This window comes from Camponotus floridanus, unplaced genomic scaffold (genome assembly GCF_003227725.1).
Source record: "Camponotus floridanus strain SB8 unplaced genomic scaffold, Cflo_v7.5 scaffold39, whole genome shotgun sequence".
In the NCBI taxonomy this organism is placed as follows: domain Eukaryota; kingdom Metazoa; phylum Arthropoda; class Insecta; order Hymenoptera; family Formicidae; genus Camponotus; species Camponotus floridanus.
In genome coordinates this window covers 1,390,287-1,407,879 of record NW_020229536.1, presented here as the reverse complement: position 1 = coordinate 1,407,879, position 17,593 = coordinate 1,390,287, and the positions used below count along the sequence as shown (strand labels likewise).

The 17,593-nt window shown below is 28.4% G+C and overlaps 1 protein-coding gene across 3 annotated transcripts; it reads right to left on the bottom strand.

Moving 5' to 3' along the window:
- Positions 1-1,164: 1,164 nt before the first annotated feature.
- LOC105254955 (tolloid-like protein 1) lies at positions 1,165-17,424 on the bottom strand. Of its 3 annotated transcripts, XR_889481.3 has the most exons (18): positions 16,995-17,421; positions 14,278-14,338; positions 13,861-13,959; positions 12,999-13,091; positions 12,686-12,863; positions 12,314-12,340; positions 11,946-12,157; positions 11,629-11,836; positions 11,039-11,247; positions 10,739-10,964; positions 10,471-10,656; positions 9,406-9,651; positions 9,110-9,330; positions 8,785-8,967; positions 7,582-7,711; positions 7,322-7,509; positions 4,276-4,420; positions 1,632-1,799 (listed from the first exon to the last, which is right to left on the bottom strand). XR_889481.3 is itself a non-coding variant. In XM_011263955.3 (17 exons), the coding sequence occupies exons 3-17, from the start codon at positions 13,949-13,951 to the stop codon at positions 1,465-1,467; spliced, it is 2,733 nt and encodes a 910-aa protein (XP_011262257.2). In that variant the 5' UTR covers positions 13,952-13,959; positions 14,278-14,338; positions 16,995-17,424; the 3' UTR covers positions 1,165-1,464. The 3 variants fall into 3 exon arrangements, 2 of the variants coding, with proteins under 2 accessions (XP_011262257.2, XP_011262258.2); XM_011263955.3 differs by lacking the exon at positions 4,276-4,420 and having other exon boundaries at positions 1,165-1,799; positions 16,995-17,424; XM_011263956.3 differs by lacking the exons at positions 4,276-4,420; positions 12,999-13,091 and having other exon boundaries at positions 1,165-1,799; positions 16,995-17,424.
- Between the last annotated feature and the right edge of the window lie 169 nt (positions 17,425-17,593).

The following is a 17,593-nucleotide window of genomic DNA, read 5'->3' as shown; positions in this document are numbered from 1 at the left end:
ATTTGTCAAATTAACCAGTAAAGTTCATGTTTCTTAACAAATTAGTAACAATTAATTTGTCTACCATATACAAGATTTAACAAATAATCAATTTTATATTTACATTAATATGTCGATTATGATTAAAAGCAAAGCAATCTAAAAAAATTGATAATTTTGATTTTTTTTCAAAGTTGTGTAATTCATAATAACATTAAGGTTTTGGGATATTTATATAAACATATATTTATATAAACATTTTGTTTCTTTTTTATGGCTAATCATTTCCCTGCTCAGGTTTTAAATCGCTCTGTATACATATCGTATTACATCCTTTATATGTATAACTAATTTAATTTATATTATTATTATTATAATGCGGTTTACAACGTCATAATTAGAATTCGGGGATTATGTACTCAATGAAACTTTGAATACGATTAGTTAATTGTTCGTCGACCAATTAGAAATCATTATACGATTCGCTATTTTTCATGAAAAAAACTAACAATTAAGAATTAATCTAATTTTTATGTAAAAAAAAGGCGATATATAATTTATAATATATCAATAATATAATATATCAATTTATAATATATAAATCCAAATTATTTTGCATTTTTTATGTAAATTTGTATTTAACTTATAAATATTATAAACTATTCTATTACATGTATAATATAAATTATAGAAAGTAAAAATGATCTTATACCACGCTTTAATCTATGTATCAATCAGTTACCAAATAACTTGATTAATTTTTATTTGTATAAGAGAATTAAAAAACGCAGAATCCAGTAAAAATGCAAAATGGAAGCGTATTCCAATATGTTCTGGAATGAAGTTAATACTTTCAATTAGTTATTATATCACTTCTTAGATTTCGATCTATACCTTTGAGCGATTTATGACTTAAAATTCGATTTACATTTAGTAAACGAAGCATTGATGGCTATAAATGTTCAGATGTTGTCGGTTCATTCATCGAAGTAAAACATAATATTATCTTAAAGGCGTTAAACGTCGCAATAACAATCATACTCACAGTCCTTTTACGATGTTTTTTTTGAATAAAATATTTTAAAAATATGGTTTGATGACAAAACATGGAGATGTCGCATTAATAAATAAAGATTTTAGACTTTTCTAAAAATAAATAAAGGATTTTTAGACTTTTGTTATTTATGACATGCGTTTGATATTTCGATGTAAGAAGTTTAAAAAAAAAATCATTCCCAATAATTTAATTTAAAAATCGCATATTCACTGTGTCTGCGTCATCGCTTATGAATATTTGTATACGTATACACAAATATCGCATACGTAAAAAATTTACAATGCAATATTATTATAATGACGTTGTGTATATAACGATAAACATCACATTGATTTGTTTTCACCACAGTTTCTTTAACAATTCTTATAACGTGTAATAACAATAAAGATTACACGTGATAGACAGTGCGAAGGATGCAGTAATCGATGTTACATACTATCTGGGCTGCTGGTTTCTTGGTGGCAATCTTGTTCAGGCTCCTCCATCTCATCACTTTCGTTCAACGGACTTGATTCTTCCAACTGATACTGATTAAAGTCGTGTGTTAACGCATGATCTGCGTGTAACAGATCATGGTGATGATAGCAATGGCGATCAATGGCATCGATTACACATTGCGGCGGCAGTTCATCGATTGGCACACCACGCGATCGTCGTCGTAGCTTCCGGTGGCAGACTAAACAGAACATCAGGATGACTAGGATGCTGCCAACAGCATAGGCTATCGGTTTCGTGTAATTGTCTGCTGGTATTGCCGCAATGCCTGCAATTCGCGTATATATATATATTTCGCGTATAAAATATATAGAAATAATTATATAATAATATTTAACTACATGTCTTTATGTATATATGTGTCTATATGTGCGCCAAAGATATGTATGTATGTGTTATTATTCAAATAACTGTCTGTAAGTTTGCTGCCACATGTCTTGCTGCATACATGTCTTTTTGATAAATGTTTATTTAATAACATTATAAAATAATAAAAAAATTATTAAAATTTAATAACGCTTAATCATGCTTGATTTTTTGAGAAAGTTTAACTTTTAAATATGCAAATTAATGTATCATTAAATCAACCGATTTGTATAGCTTCATACAGTCTTCTAATTTTAGAGAAATTTTGAATTTGATACAAATAACTTGGAAACAAGCCACTCTTGATTTTAAAAGAATGGATCAAAATTGGCTAATTTTTTATCAATTGCGATTGGATAAGTTTTAGATGGCATCAACATCGAGTGTCGATTCAATATCAGATTTTTCACTGGAATCACATGTAGACATATCGGAATCGTGATTAACATTCATAATATTGTATTCTAAATTCTTTCTCTCCCTTTCCCTCTCTCTCTCTCTCTCGCTCAGTTTTTCTGTGTTTTATTAAATTGTTTTAAAGTATTCCCTTAGAAATGTCTCCTTAATAATAAATAAAACATAGGCTGTCAATCATAAAAAATTAATATTAACGAAACGGACCAAGAGTTAGATAAGAGTTAGAGATACAGTAATAGGCACAAATAAAAAATTTTCGATTAAAAACCTAAGTAATATTTATTATATACATTTTAGTCCTCTTTGGACCATCTTCAATAAACAGTTAATTATATAAAATGAAATAAATATAAAAACAATTTAATAAGGGTAAAAAAAGTGAAACAAAATCATAAAATTTTTCATTTACGCCTGTTACTTCGCCTGTCACTTGACTATTAATTTTACTTGATTATTAAGCGTTTGTTTCATTAATATTAATTTTTCTGTTATTACAAAATTTGCAAATTGATTTGCAAATTTTTAAAATTATGGTCATTACTTAATTTATTCCATATAAATTGATAAATATAATAACTATGAGGGAAAAGGTAAATAGTTTAAAAAGAGGAAGTATAAGTTGTATAAAATTTAAAGAGAATAGAAATATAGAAATACAGAATCACATGCAATTAAATAATCAGTAAAGACATACATTGAATTGCATTTCTTCCGGGCATATTTTTCGATCTCGGATAATATTACTACCTATTTTCGGAAAAATTATATATATATCCTTAATTTAATAACTGAAATTCAAATCTCACACATAAAATTAACTTCAAATATTTGATTTTTCAGCCATACTCTCTTAATTATAATATGAATTTTAATTTTAGAAATAGAATTTAAAACAAGAATGTAATAAAATATCCTATCTTATCTTGCAAAGAAAAAAATCGAAATCTTTTATCGATTTTGATGGATTTTAAATATGCATATGAATATGAATGTTGTATAATAAGTTAAATAAGAGATACGCATTTTTACGGGCATATTTTTACATATTTATACGTTGAAATAATCCTTTGAAAAAGAGAGAAGTTAATTCAACACATAATTTCAATTTGAACATCATGAAAATTGCAATATATAAAAAAATATCAAAAGTATATTATAGCATTTATATTTATTTTATTCCACACTACATATTTAAATTTTTTTTAAATATATTTTTCGATATATCTTCATTTCCGTTATTATTTTTACAAGTATTAAAAGTTACATTAGGACTAAAAACCAAGAGCGGTCAATCCCTAATTCATTCAAATATTGTTTTCTGAAATTGTATTTTCGAAAATAAATTTTAAACATAATGTACAGGGTATTTCACTTTAATAAAAATTTGTCTAGTTTCTAAATTTAACGTCACACAAAAAAATATTTCAGACAAAATCTTGAGGAGGAAAAAATTGATATTGATGAGGATTGCTCGCTGCCTGCCATTGCCTACAGGATGGTCAATGGCAAGAGATCATGGAAAACTGTGATCTCTTTTTATAAGCGAGTAATGCTTCAGAAGTAAGCTAGAAACGGACTGTGTAGCAATCGATTTCGACCACAAAAGTAAGAAAATTTTATCACTTAAGCAACGACTCATCTAGAAGATTAGCGGTAGCAATTAAAAGAGAACTGTACTCTCCTTTGGTCGTCACCACATCAGTTGAAAAGATGGGGGATAACTTTCGTTTTAATAACATCCGCATTTTTTACAGTTACAGTTAAAATACAAAAAATAAGTGTCTTTTTAATTACTCTACAATATATCCTAAACCCATCAAAATCGATAAGAAACCCCGTTTCTTTTCTATTAGTAGCATCGATACGGTGAAGATAATAATGATATTAGAGTAACACATGTAATATGCTCATTCAACTAGCTATAATGTGATATGATTGTGCAATATTGTGAGTGAACTCACGTGATAAGGGAGAGATCATAACATGCCGGATCATCTGGAAGCTTCATGAAGGGGGCTCAGACGGCCACGAATACAAAGCACAGAGAGAGAAGCATGGCAGAAGAGATCCCAGCCAGTGCTGGTGACAATGGGGCTGATGCTGCACCTGCGACACCATACAATCATTCACACACGCAATCCCATCATTCTCTCACCTTGTGTACATACGTCTACATTTACTACTACTTACCTAAGGAAAATTACAACGCTCTCTTATTAGCTCCGAAACACTATATGTTAATATTAAATTGTTTATCATCCCAATGTATCTTATATTTAGTTGACACGGAAGTCGAATTGTAATTGATTAATAAATTAAAAAGTATTTTGTTGATTATAGATGTACCAATAGATAAATGTCGTTAAATAGATCAAAAAATTGTAGATCGCATATGATGTTTCTTTTCTTTGTAATAAAGCATTTGATATATCTTTTGGTCAAATAAGTATAAAAATACATGCTCCGTGCAGTATTAATTAGTATAATTGTTGATGTTTATATGTATGTATATAAGTCTGTGCATACATACATACACATGGCATCACATAAATTCATGTGTTAAAATATTAATGATATTAGAATTACACATAATAGTAAAATCTCTGCATTTCCTTTTAAAAGGGAATTTTTTGGAATATTCAAAGATAAAAATCATAATACAAAAGTGTTGAAATTATAATAATTTTTAAATTATTAATGATTAAAGTTACGAATTACAGAGTTCATATTTCACGCGCTCAGATATAATCAAATGATAAATGGCAAAAATGTTACTATCAATCAAGAATCAGATCTTTTTAACAACATCGAGATTACCATAGTCTGCTCATATTTTCATTAATTGCTGACATTTCTATTCCTATACGGAATCTATTTGTACATATTATATATGCATTTTAAGATTTCCGAACATATCACTTAAATATCATTTAAAAGCTTAAACTTAAATATCATTTAAATATCATTTAAAAGCCGAAATATTACAATAGTTGTCATAATACATTTGTTTTCATATTTATTTGCCTCGTACAATAAAAATTTTTATAATAAAATCTATAAACTATTTTTTGCCTCAACGTGAAAAAGATTAAATATATTATATTAATAAAATAAGACAGAAACATATCAAATTAATACTTATTTAACTGTAAGCTTATATTAAATCTTTCTCTCTTTCTCAGTTTTATTAATAATTATTTAAAAAAATTAAAAATATAAAAATTAATATAGATTTAACATTAACATAGAACATGTATATATGCTTTCAAAATCCATATAGATAATAAATCATAGACAAATATCAATATCAATATAAGATTTTTTAAATTTATGGTTTAAATATAAATTTATAATTATTTAAATACTTTTATATGTGTTAGTTTTTTAAGTTTTTAAATATTTAGTATATTTTCGCCTTATTTTTTAATGTAAAGATAAAAAATAATTTATCTATCAATATTACCACAAAAATTATCACTATGTAAAGCAAATAATAAACATAAAAATAAATTTATTTTAACAACTAATACGTATCGTAATACTTCACTACTGAATTAATGTGATAACGTTAATTATGTGTATGTAATAAATGAATAAGTTTTGTATAAAAGCAAAAACATGTTTTTAATAAAAATATAACTGCATATTTATATGTTAATTTGACGTTGTTAAAAAGATTCCATTCGTCATGTATAACTTATGATTTAACTATGCTTGAGCAAGCAAATTGTCAGCTCTGAAATCATAAACTAATAATAATTACTAGTAATTTAAAAACTATTACAGTCTTGGCATTTTCGTATTAAAAATTTATGTCTAAATATTTTAAAAAATCCGCTTTCAAAAAAATACAGAGAACACTCTGTTTACAAATTTTTTATTAATTTATATAAAATTTAGTTTTTAAATTCCTTAATATTTAAAAGTATCGCGCATATTATATAATGTTAGATGTCCTGATTTTATTATTAATAAAGGAAGAAAATGTTAAATAGTTTGTTTTACATTATGCAATCTCACACACACATACCAGCGCGCGCGCATATGTATGTATGTATATAATTGCATAATGTAAAACAAACTATTTAATATTTTCTTTTTTTATTCACACACACATACACACACGTGTGTATTTTCATTTTTAATATATAATAGAAAAAAATAGGGAGACAGGAAAGAAAGAAAAAGAGTAAAAAAAAGAGTCGAAAAGAAAAAAGCGCAGGACAAAGGAAGAGGATAAGAGAGAGGAAAAGAAAGGATTAGGGAAAGAAAGAGGTAGAATAGGAAAGATAGAGAGAGATGGAGAGAAAAGATATAGATGGGAAACAGACAAAGTGATAAAGATTGAAGGTAAAAGGAGCAATTGAAAAATGTATAAGAAGTAAATGAAGAGTATAGGATGATAAAAGAAAAGAGAGAGAAGGAAGGATTAAGGATAAGAAAGAGAGATGTTAAAGAATAAGGAAAAGAGCAAAAAGAAAAGAACGAAGAAAAAAATTAATGAGAGAAAGATCAAAGACGAAGAGAGAAAATATGATAGAAACATGTTAAGAGAGAAGAAGAGAAAAAAGAAGAAGGATAAAAGAAAAGTGAAAGGAAAAGGAAGAGAGAGTTTGGAGATGCATGTTATTTTAATTCAAATTATATGATTAATCCGAATTATATGTTTCGTTATTTATGCCGACTTTCAATAAATCTTAGTGTCCTTACTTTTGCTTTGTGATATAAACGAATGACAAACTAACAATACTGATAAAGGATCAACCTGAAAAGGTGTTACAATACACAAAGACAATACACTTGGAAATCTTTGTAGAATATGTCTATTGAACAGTCCAGAGGAGATTACACTGAATATTAGTAGAGTATAGTTGACGTATAGAAAGAAAATGAAAAAAAGATAATATAAGTCATAATGGAAGCAAAGTAAAACATTGAATCACATCGCTTTTCGAAATGCTTGCTTTTGTTAACACACGTTGTGTTCTAACTGTTAGCGAAACTTACAATTCTCTTCATCCGACGCATCATCCGGCCCGCAATTATCAAAGTTATTGCATCGTAACGATTCAGCGATGCAATATTTATTTTTGCTGCATTGAAATTCTTGATTTTGACAGTCTATATTCGTGCTCACTTCAGTCCATACTGCCCGAAAGCCTTGTTGTCCTACCGCTTTATCAGCTGATATAAAACTAGAACATAGTGTAAAAATGTACTAAAAACATTTTTCCACAATTATGCACGTTTATTTAAAAATAACCAACCTAAGCCGCATATTATTATCTTCCGAAAGAAAATGCCATTTTGTGTCACTAGTTCTAACGCCACATAGCTCGTGTGGAGTGGACATTAATGAATACCACATACGTAATACGGCTGCGGGACAACCTCGTGCTATGAAAATAATTATCAACAATAATTATCATTAACAGTTTCTAACGCAATATAAATAAATTAATATATAGAATAGTTTAAAGTTCTGGAAATGGCCAATTATCTCCGAAATAATTGATTCTATAAGAAAATATTTCAGACAAAATATACAATATTCGAAAAATTCTAGATGATAATGTTTGTGAAAACCTTGAAACGATTTTGGAATGATCTATCAATATGATGTTAAAATATTTAAATGAGTATCTCGATTATGTCAGTCGTTTTATTTACTGTCACTCAAGATGAAACTGATAAAACTAATAAATAAATCTTTTTAAACCCTATAACTTTTGTGTTAAACATTTTTTTATAAAACATTTTTTCAAAATTTTCCGAGATTCCGATTCTTTTTAAAACACTCTGCACACAAACACACACACACATAGGGTGTTCGGTAATAACTGTATCACTTCTTGTGTAGAAGTAGAGCAGGTTAAATTAAATAGAACAGTCTTGTATACCATTTTATGATTTTTGTAATAATTAATGAGAAATTAATTTCTTATTAATTATTACGAAAATCGCAAAATGGCAAAGGACTTCCAATAGAGGACTATTTAGTTTAACTCAAAAACTTCAAAAACACAATAATATGGTTTCGATATTTTTCTTTAAAATATACGCGGTGAAATTGGAAAACACATATGAGGAGCACACCGTAAGATATAAGACAACAATCTAAATTGGAAAATTATGAGCCATTTTTTTATCTAAACTTTCTTTTTATTTTTATATAATGCTAAAATTAGCTAATCAGTAACTATCTGCTGGAAAACAAAAGAAATAGGATGGAAAATCGGTAAATAGTGAAACAGTCAATCTATAGACAGGCGCCGATTAGCTAACTTTGACACTGTATAAAACAAAAAAACAAGTTCAGGTAAAAAAATAGTTCAGGATTTTTCGATTTACATTGTTATCTTGTATCTGATAATATGCTCCATGTGTATTCTTCTTCAATTACACCTTATATAAAGAAAAAATAAATATCAATTAATTTTATTAATTATAATAATAAATTTATGTATTACCTATCTGATCACCTTCCACAGAGAAGATCTCGAAGTTCAGAAGTATCTGGTGATTCGGTTGAACTTTTATGAACCAATTGCAAGTTTTGCTTGCTAAGTTTCTTGCTGGCCCATCGTATTTATTAGGGAAATTCGGACTGGTTATTATACCATAATGTAAGCTACTAATATTTGATCCACAATCTACGACATAATAATATAATAAAATTAATATTACGAATGATGAATAAACTTTCCAAAATTAGATTGACGATATAAAAGATTTCAACAATTATATTTTCTTTTCAGTTATCTTCAATTAGAAAACAACAAAATGCATCTGTACCTCCGAAAATAGGTTTAGCGACTTCGAAAGTATAACGCGCTTTGAAGCCGCTGTAAACAAGCTCGGAGTCAGAATGCAAAATCACTTTCAAGCCAAGAGCACCGAGATTCGAGTCTACCGGACCCGGCGCAGTTGCACCGCAATATCTTCCTATCAATTTCTCCGTTTCGTCCCGATACATATTATAAATTTCAAGCCAATCTTCCTGACATAATTCATGTCTATAAAAAATATTAGAGACAATATATTGATCAATTAAATTGATCTGATATGATACATGCTAATAATTCACTCACCCGTAATGTCCGACTGTTACGTTGACGTTTTTCGTACGAACCTTAAAGGCGTCAAAAATCAAAGTAATCTGCTCGTTTGGCGTTGCCATGAAAAAGTATGTACAATTCGTATTGCTTGGATAATTACTAGGATATCGTGGAGAATTAAATTCTCCACGTTTGCGAGACGAACTGTAATAAGTGAAAGTACAACTGCCATCGGGCGCCGCAGTGCCCGGTATCTTATATTCCGTTTCGAAGGTGTACCTGTCGGTGATATAACAATTATTATGTCAATGAAAATCATATTTACTGCTTTTGTTTTCTATTTTAGTATTTTGTTTAAATATTAAAATATATCAAAAAGTAAAGGTTTCTGTTTTTATTACAACTTTTATTTATCATTTATGTACAAATTGAGCTTATCTTAAAATATAAGTAATAAATAACGATTACTTTTTAATAGTCTTCAAGAAGATTAATGTTTTTGTTCTTTGCACGAATTTAAAGATTCTTTCTCCCTAAAAATCCGGATTTTGATGTTTAAATCTTAAACAATATTAAACATTCTTAAACAATATTCTGCATATTTCTGCATCTGGAAATCGTCTTCGTTTAAGGAGTTTTTTAATAGCTTAAGCAAAAGAAAATTGCAAGGAGGCAGATCTAGAGAAGAATATTTCATAATATTCCAATCAAATGTTTATAAAAATTCCTGAATTCAATGTGTAGAGTGAGATCCGATATTATATCGTCAAAAAAGTTTACAAGAAAAAGTTCTCTAGAGAGAAACTCGGGGGGGTTTCTTTCTTCGAATTGTCTCCTTAATGATGCAGCAGTACAGAATATTATATAAAAATGATTTAAGCATCAAGAGCCTTATTTTTATCGAGAGGGAATCTTCAAACTCGTATACCATACATCAATCTTCTCAAACATTAGATTGAAAAATTATTAGCTTCTATTTTAATAAGACAATTTGTACATAAGTTGTAAAAAAAATAAAATAATAATCGTAATATAATCTTTTTATCCATCCTAGTATACTTCTTTTTATTATATTAATCATATTATATCTACACTCACTTGGCTTTGAAACCTGTCGCTTGCAATTCTCCGCTACTAAACACCATCACAAGTCTCGGGCCATCACTAACCACGTGATTCGGATTGCTCTTGTTACCGCACATCTCGTAATCGAATTTGTCGTAAGAATCTGTCGCTTCTTGGCCTTTCAGGTATAATTTCAGGTAACCATCGGTGCATGCCGCTCTAAATAAATTTGAAGAATACAATACAGTTCATAACAAACACAGTTCATTTTCTTCTGACATGTTAACATGCATGTACTTACTCTCCTTTGGCCATCTGTATCATAAATTTTAAAAATTCCAATCGTACGCGCTCCAAGTGCTGCGAATCCTGCATCCCATAGATAAAATAACGGCAAACAACCTTAGGTATATAAGGATATGGAAAATTTGGACTAACTACAAATCCCGATGTCTCCTTCTTGCTGAGGATTTTCTGATCGCACTCCGATCCACGGATATGCTCGCCGTGATATTCCGTTATGAAATCTGTATAAAAAAAGAATAGTAAATATCATTTAAAACAAGATATGATTCAATAAACGATATGTAAATGATCTTACCCAGGCTAACAAAACTCTCCGAGAACTCAAAAATACCCTTAAAACCTCGGTTCTGAGTATTAGCTGTGCGCTTCAACGTGACAAACAGCACGAACAAACTATTCTCTGAGGAGTACAATACTAAATTTCGCTGCTGACCGCAATACGTGCCAATAACGGCAGTAGAATTGTCAAGACCATCATATACCTTTACGTAATCCAATGGGCAACTAAAATAATTTCATTTTTTTGTTAAATTAAATTAAGTTATTATCACAAGTAGCAATAATAATAAAAATTATTTATTATTTAATAATAATAAAAATTATTTATTATTTAATAATAATAAAAATTATTAATCATTAAAAATATTTCTATAATCTTTATAAAATTTATTAATCATTAAATATATCTCTACAAAAAATTAATCTAAAATAAATTAAAAGAAAATAACAGAGAATTTATTCTACGACAATATATCTTTTTAATTTCCACATTATCGAAATATTAATTTTTTTCTTTTAGAAAATTAATTCTTTAATTAATCTATGTTATTACAGGCTATAAGAATTTTAAAAATCTAAAAAAAATTTAATCTTGCATGTACGTACTGTAGCCCGCCAAAAAATAAATCGAAGTCGCGAAATTCCAACCGCACACGTTGTCCTTTCTTCCCGATAAATTGATAATTACAAGTAAGATTTTTCGGATAAGTGCCAGGATAAGTAGGAGATAATATATTTCCGCTACGTTTAGCTTCTGCGTGTATCGTGAAAGAGCATGGTGTATTTGGTGCTGGCGTGCCCACTTTATACTCAGCTGTGAATGTTACATTAACTGTCAAACTTACAGTTTATTCTTAAAATGCATGATAATAAGTGCATGTTATCAATAAAACGCTTTAAAATCAATACCAAATAATACTTACAAGCATTAATAAATCTGTAAATACCGCTGAAAACGTTCGGTAGAGTGATATTCTTATCAGAAAAGAAACTAAGAGCAATTCCCTGATAAAGAGAGACCCGTCTGCGAGGTGGAATTGGTCCGCAAAACCGTCCACCAAATGGCGTTTCTATCAGCTTAGTCGTGTTTTCCGATCGTATCTCGGAGTATATGTCCATATACTCATGAATACAGCTGAAAAAAATATTATTTTACTTAATTTTCATTTTTATAGCTCATTTCTTTCTTTCTTTTTGTTTCTTCTGTTATTTATCAAGAGACACAATAGTGTCTCGCGCCAAATTTACAGTGCGACTACACTTCGTGTATCTGTACGTATCGTATACTTACGCGGGTAATTCTCCCACAGCAGATCCACTAGATTGAGAAAAGTATGCATGTAAAGATTACATAAATAATATTTAAATATAATTTATGACAAAGTATTTATTATTATTGAAATGTTGATGATTAAATTTTCCGCAAAATAAGAAATATAAATACATTTTTTAATATTTTTCATAACGTATTTATTTTATACACGATTATTAAAATTTCTATCGAAGAATAATCAGGAAAAAATTTGTAAGAATCGACTCGATATCTTTACTTGTTATAAAAAAAATGACAAGAAAAATGTTATTAATCCGTGAATGACAGTAAAAAGCAAATCGTGAATTCCAAGATGCAATCGCAAAATGTTGTTAAATAATAGAAACTCACTCTGGTGGTTTTCCTCGGAGGCCGAACGAGGTGAAAATCAATTCAACACGTTGATGCGGTCCTGCGAGGAACGTATAAACACACTGTCGTGGATCTCCTTCAGGATTGATGAGCGTTGGTGCGTAAAAGGTTCCATTTAGCGGTCCATCAGGAGTGCTTACAAACTTCTGATCGCACTCTATACAAAATGGAGGTAAAATGACGACTTTTGATGACGGCGTTTGATTGAATTGTTGAATTCGAGGAAAAGCATATAATTTTCTACGATTATTGAGCACAATAAAAAAGATAAAGACTAAAAGAACGAACATACTTGGTACTCTGGCAGTGGTAGCACCTCCCGGTGGAGGTGGTAGTGATGCAACATAGTCTTGTTGTGGCAGTGGTGCGTCAATTACCTCGCGGGCTGAATTGTGGGATGGTGTGACGATACAAAGTATCCCGCGACAAAATCCACCACCACCGGGAACACACCACACCATATTATAATGTAAGCTCGATAACAATATAACATGTATGTTATACACAGAGTATTAGAACATTTTTAATATTTTCTAATTTTATATTTTTTCTAATTATTTATAAAATAATTATTTTTAAATTTCATACTAAAAAAATTTAATTCAATCGAATTACATCGATAAAGACAAAGTTAAATTGGCAAATTTGGAAAATAATTAACAGTTACACTCAGTGTAAATATTAGTAATATATTAATATAAATATTAATATAATTACTAAATATTAATATAATTACTAATACTAATGTGTAATACATTTATATTATTATTTAATTATATTACATTATACTTTGCAAAATTAAAAAGTGAAATATAAGTTAGATTTATTTGTGAAATTAATATATTCGTCGTTATACAAATTATTTTTAAATATAAAATCTCATAATTTCCAGTTATAATTTTCAATTCTGATATAAAAGGAATTATCACGTAAAGGAAATTATTTGAAGTGAAACATGTGTTGAAAACATCCATTAATTCATAATACTTAAAATGACATAATACGATTGCATATGATTATCGTATTTAAATTTCTTTATGCTGGAAAAATGTCGACACTGCCAATTGCTTTATATATTGTGTCAACTTTTATAAAGTAATATTGCTAAAGTAATATTTTAAAATATTCTTATAATTATATGTTTTTATACTGACCTTTGGAGTTGTGTGGATAAAACAGTAAGAGTGACACGAAGACTGACGAAAGAAAGTTATTCCCAGAGACATGCCAAAGTGCTGAAGCCATATTGTACCCTGAAAATAATTGTTTATACATCTCTTGATTATTATATTTTTATTTGGATTTATATTATATATATTTGATAGTTTATTATTTATTAATAAAAATACAAACTAAGTTTGCGACTGCGATACAGTAAGCACTGAGAGAGTTGAGATTATATTATACAACAAATTAGGTAATCAAAACGCAATAAAAAATTACGTCAATTCACAACGCCAACACGCAGTAATATTGTGAATGAAAAGTTTAAAAAGCGCGAAATCTTAACAATATTGTATACTTTAATTTATTATTAATATAAATAACAACATTGTATCAGATATGTTTACCATATCGTTAGTATCTGTCTCGGGCATAGGAAAAGCGAAGAAGTCTGATCCAGAAGATCATCTGCAATACAGATTCCATTGTTTTAGTTATTACAATTACATATTTAACAAATATATATTAACAAATATTTTTTTAAATAATAACTACATATATATATAATTAATTGGACATATACATATTATATGTATGTAGCTAGTAAGCACTGTTACATTAATGTTATGCAAGCAATAATGTTGTTGTTACATCGTAGTTATATAATAGTGGTTCATATAGAATATTGATCATATATAGAATTATTAATTGAATAAATAAAATAAGTTATATGTATTTAATTTATAAAATCTTGAGATTAAATTTATTTAGAAATTTCGATTTTTTGCTTCAAATATAAATAAAACTGAACTATTTCCGATTTGCCCATTCAATTTCAAATAATTTGTTTAATACTTCGAATATTTCTCTTGTTGGGATTATATTAGAAAATATTTTACAGACAAAAAAGAGATAGAAATTTTAGCTCTTATGTTAGTATTCGTCTCTTTTAGGCTTTATATCTAATTCAAAATGAGAAATTAAATACGAATTAGTTAAATCTAGTTTCGCCGCGTAGTAACAAATTTACAAACACGTAATAATATATTATATTGCAATAATATTCTATTACATTATTGTTGTCACTTAAACATAGATTTTTGGTAAAAATTATTTGTTAATCTGTGTTTGAGTCGTAGTAATCCTTACATAATAATTTCTTTTAAATTTAAAAGATCTCTTAAAGATCTTCTTAAAGATATTAATTCAAATTGTTTTTTATTTCGCTAATTTCAGATTGGCAAATCAGAAATTCATACACATTAATACTTATTTGAAATAAACTTTATTAAGTTGTAGAAATTAAGTAAAATTTATCTCTCTAGGTTTTTATGATTTATCAATAAACGAGAATGATTGACAAAAATGAAATACATATAGAATGGCAAAATCTAAAAAGTAGAACAGTTTATAGCATCAGAACCGCACCCATGCGCTTGGAGAAGGATAGCAAGATGGTCAATAGCGGCGCCTCTATATTAAAGCAAGCTTTCTTTAATAGATTATGCAACTTGTATAAATATCCAATAATCTAGTTTCCAATATTTTTAAATATGCAAAATTAAATGCATGTTGTAATATATAATATCTTAAATTTTGGCAAAATTGTTACGCCATATTTATTGTTATGTAAAAATAATCTATTAATAATAAAAATAATGTTACTTTTTTGACGCAACAAATAATCAATAAATTTGTTTCTATAATTATCCGCTTTCATTGGATAATGATACTGCTATGTAATTTATTTATAATTTCGCATAAAAAGGTTTTGTATAAATAATGAATTTAATAGATTAACAAACATCTAAATATTAATTAGTACCCACAAGATATGCTAAGTCAAAAATGAATAAATACAATAATTCGTTTTAACTATAAAAATATAATCTGAATATAAAAGTGCATAAAAATCAAAAACCAATGAAAAAATACTCTCAATATAATCTCAAATTAGTTGTGAAACAATTATTCAGTGCAATATATAAAAGAAAATAAATAAGAAATGTAATATTCTAAAAATCAAGAGAAAAATATAGAAAATAAAAGAAATTTAGTAATTAAAAAAATATGTGTAAAGCAAAATAATAAAATATTCACAATGAACTCGAAAATTGAGATTTAGAAAATCAATTCCAAAAATCATTTAATGTTAAACTTATTATATCATTAAAACAATTGATTATCTATTGTGTCAATATTATAATAAACTGTCTTTCTGTGAGATTTTGCCACAAGTGATCACAAATCATGCATCGTATTTTCACTATCACGAATCTAATTCGTTAACATCATAAGTTCATTGATCATTTGCGTGAACATGTATCTCATAATTCACATATGTAATAAACCTATTATCGCATTGCATTTATTTTGAACAATTAAATAATAATTTTTCTTAAGTTAAAAGATTAGTAGGCTGTAATATAGCATTCACATATTTCATTTCAGGTTTAATCTTAATTATCCCTCACAGAAATTTCTAACACACATCCCTAACATTCCTAACGCTATAAACATGAATTAATGGACCATATGATCATAATAACTATGACATTTGTTACTGTAGCACAGTAATGATTGAAAATAACAAGAAAGAAATTAAAGATTTCAATATAAATTTTAATCAGAAAAATATTCTCATCGCATTTGCAATACCTAATTATGTCAGATTATCAAATATTTCAAGAGAATATAAACTGAAAGATGCGTTCTCTTCCTCTCCCTCTTTTGTTAGTAGAGCAAAAACAAAATTATAAAAATTATACATCATGCTTAAATAATAAAATGATAAGAGAGAAATAACGCTCCATTTTTATATGCTCGTTTTATATATTATATGTGTATAAAATACATATATATAATGACATTTATACGTGCATATAATGATATTTTAAATTCGCGAACATAACTTATTAGAAGAATTTGCAGAGAAATTTGGAAAAATCAAATCTGGAATTGGATGAAATCGTATGTTACCCCTGTACTTTCTTTCCCTCCCTCTTCTCTCTCTCTCTCTCTCCATATCTCTAATGATCGACGCCATTGCAAACGCAACCCCTTATTCTAGAAAACCTGCTCGTTCACATAAAGCTTTTTCCTCCTTTTTTAGAAAGAAACTCACCTTGTCGCAAGACGTCTCTTCCAAGGCTTCCACCCTTACGAGCACTATTTACACCCTACACGCGAGTCGCGCGACTGTTACAATCCTCGACACGCCTACTGGTTACAAGAGAGCGAGGAATGACGGAACGTGCGCAGGACGTAGTAATTCAGTGGCTATCACACGGTGGTGAATGCGGCTCTGCATATCGAATAAGACGATATTGCGACGACGCGTCGGGTGGCGACCGCGACAACGATGCGCCGGGATTATTTTCGAGAAAGATTATTGCGCACGTCATTAATTGCTGCGCGTATACTAATTATGACGTATAAAGCATTAATTTAGCGTTCTGGGGAATTAGGGTGCAAAGAATTGAGCTCTATAAATTCAAAAAATCACACGCAGGTCCTGTTACTATAGACGTGTACACATACGCAAGAATTAGTTTGCTTAGCAAGAGTCTTCCCAATTTTTGCTCCTTTATATATAATATTATTTATCCTCATCGATAACGATTTTTTCATTTATTATTTATAAAAATTAGTCTTTAATAATGTCACGCGCACTTATCGAACGTCATTATCTGTGTAACTAAAATCTGTAGGTACACTCTTTGT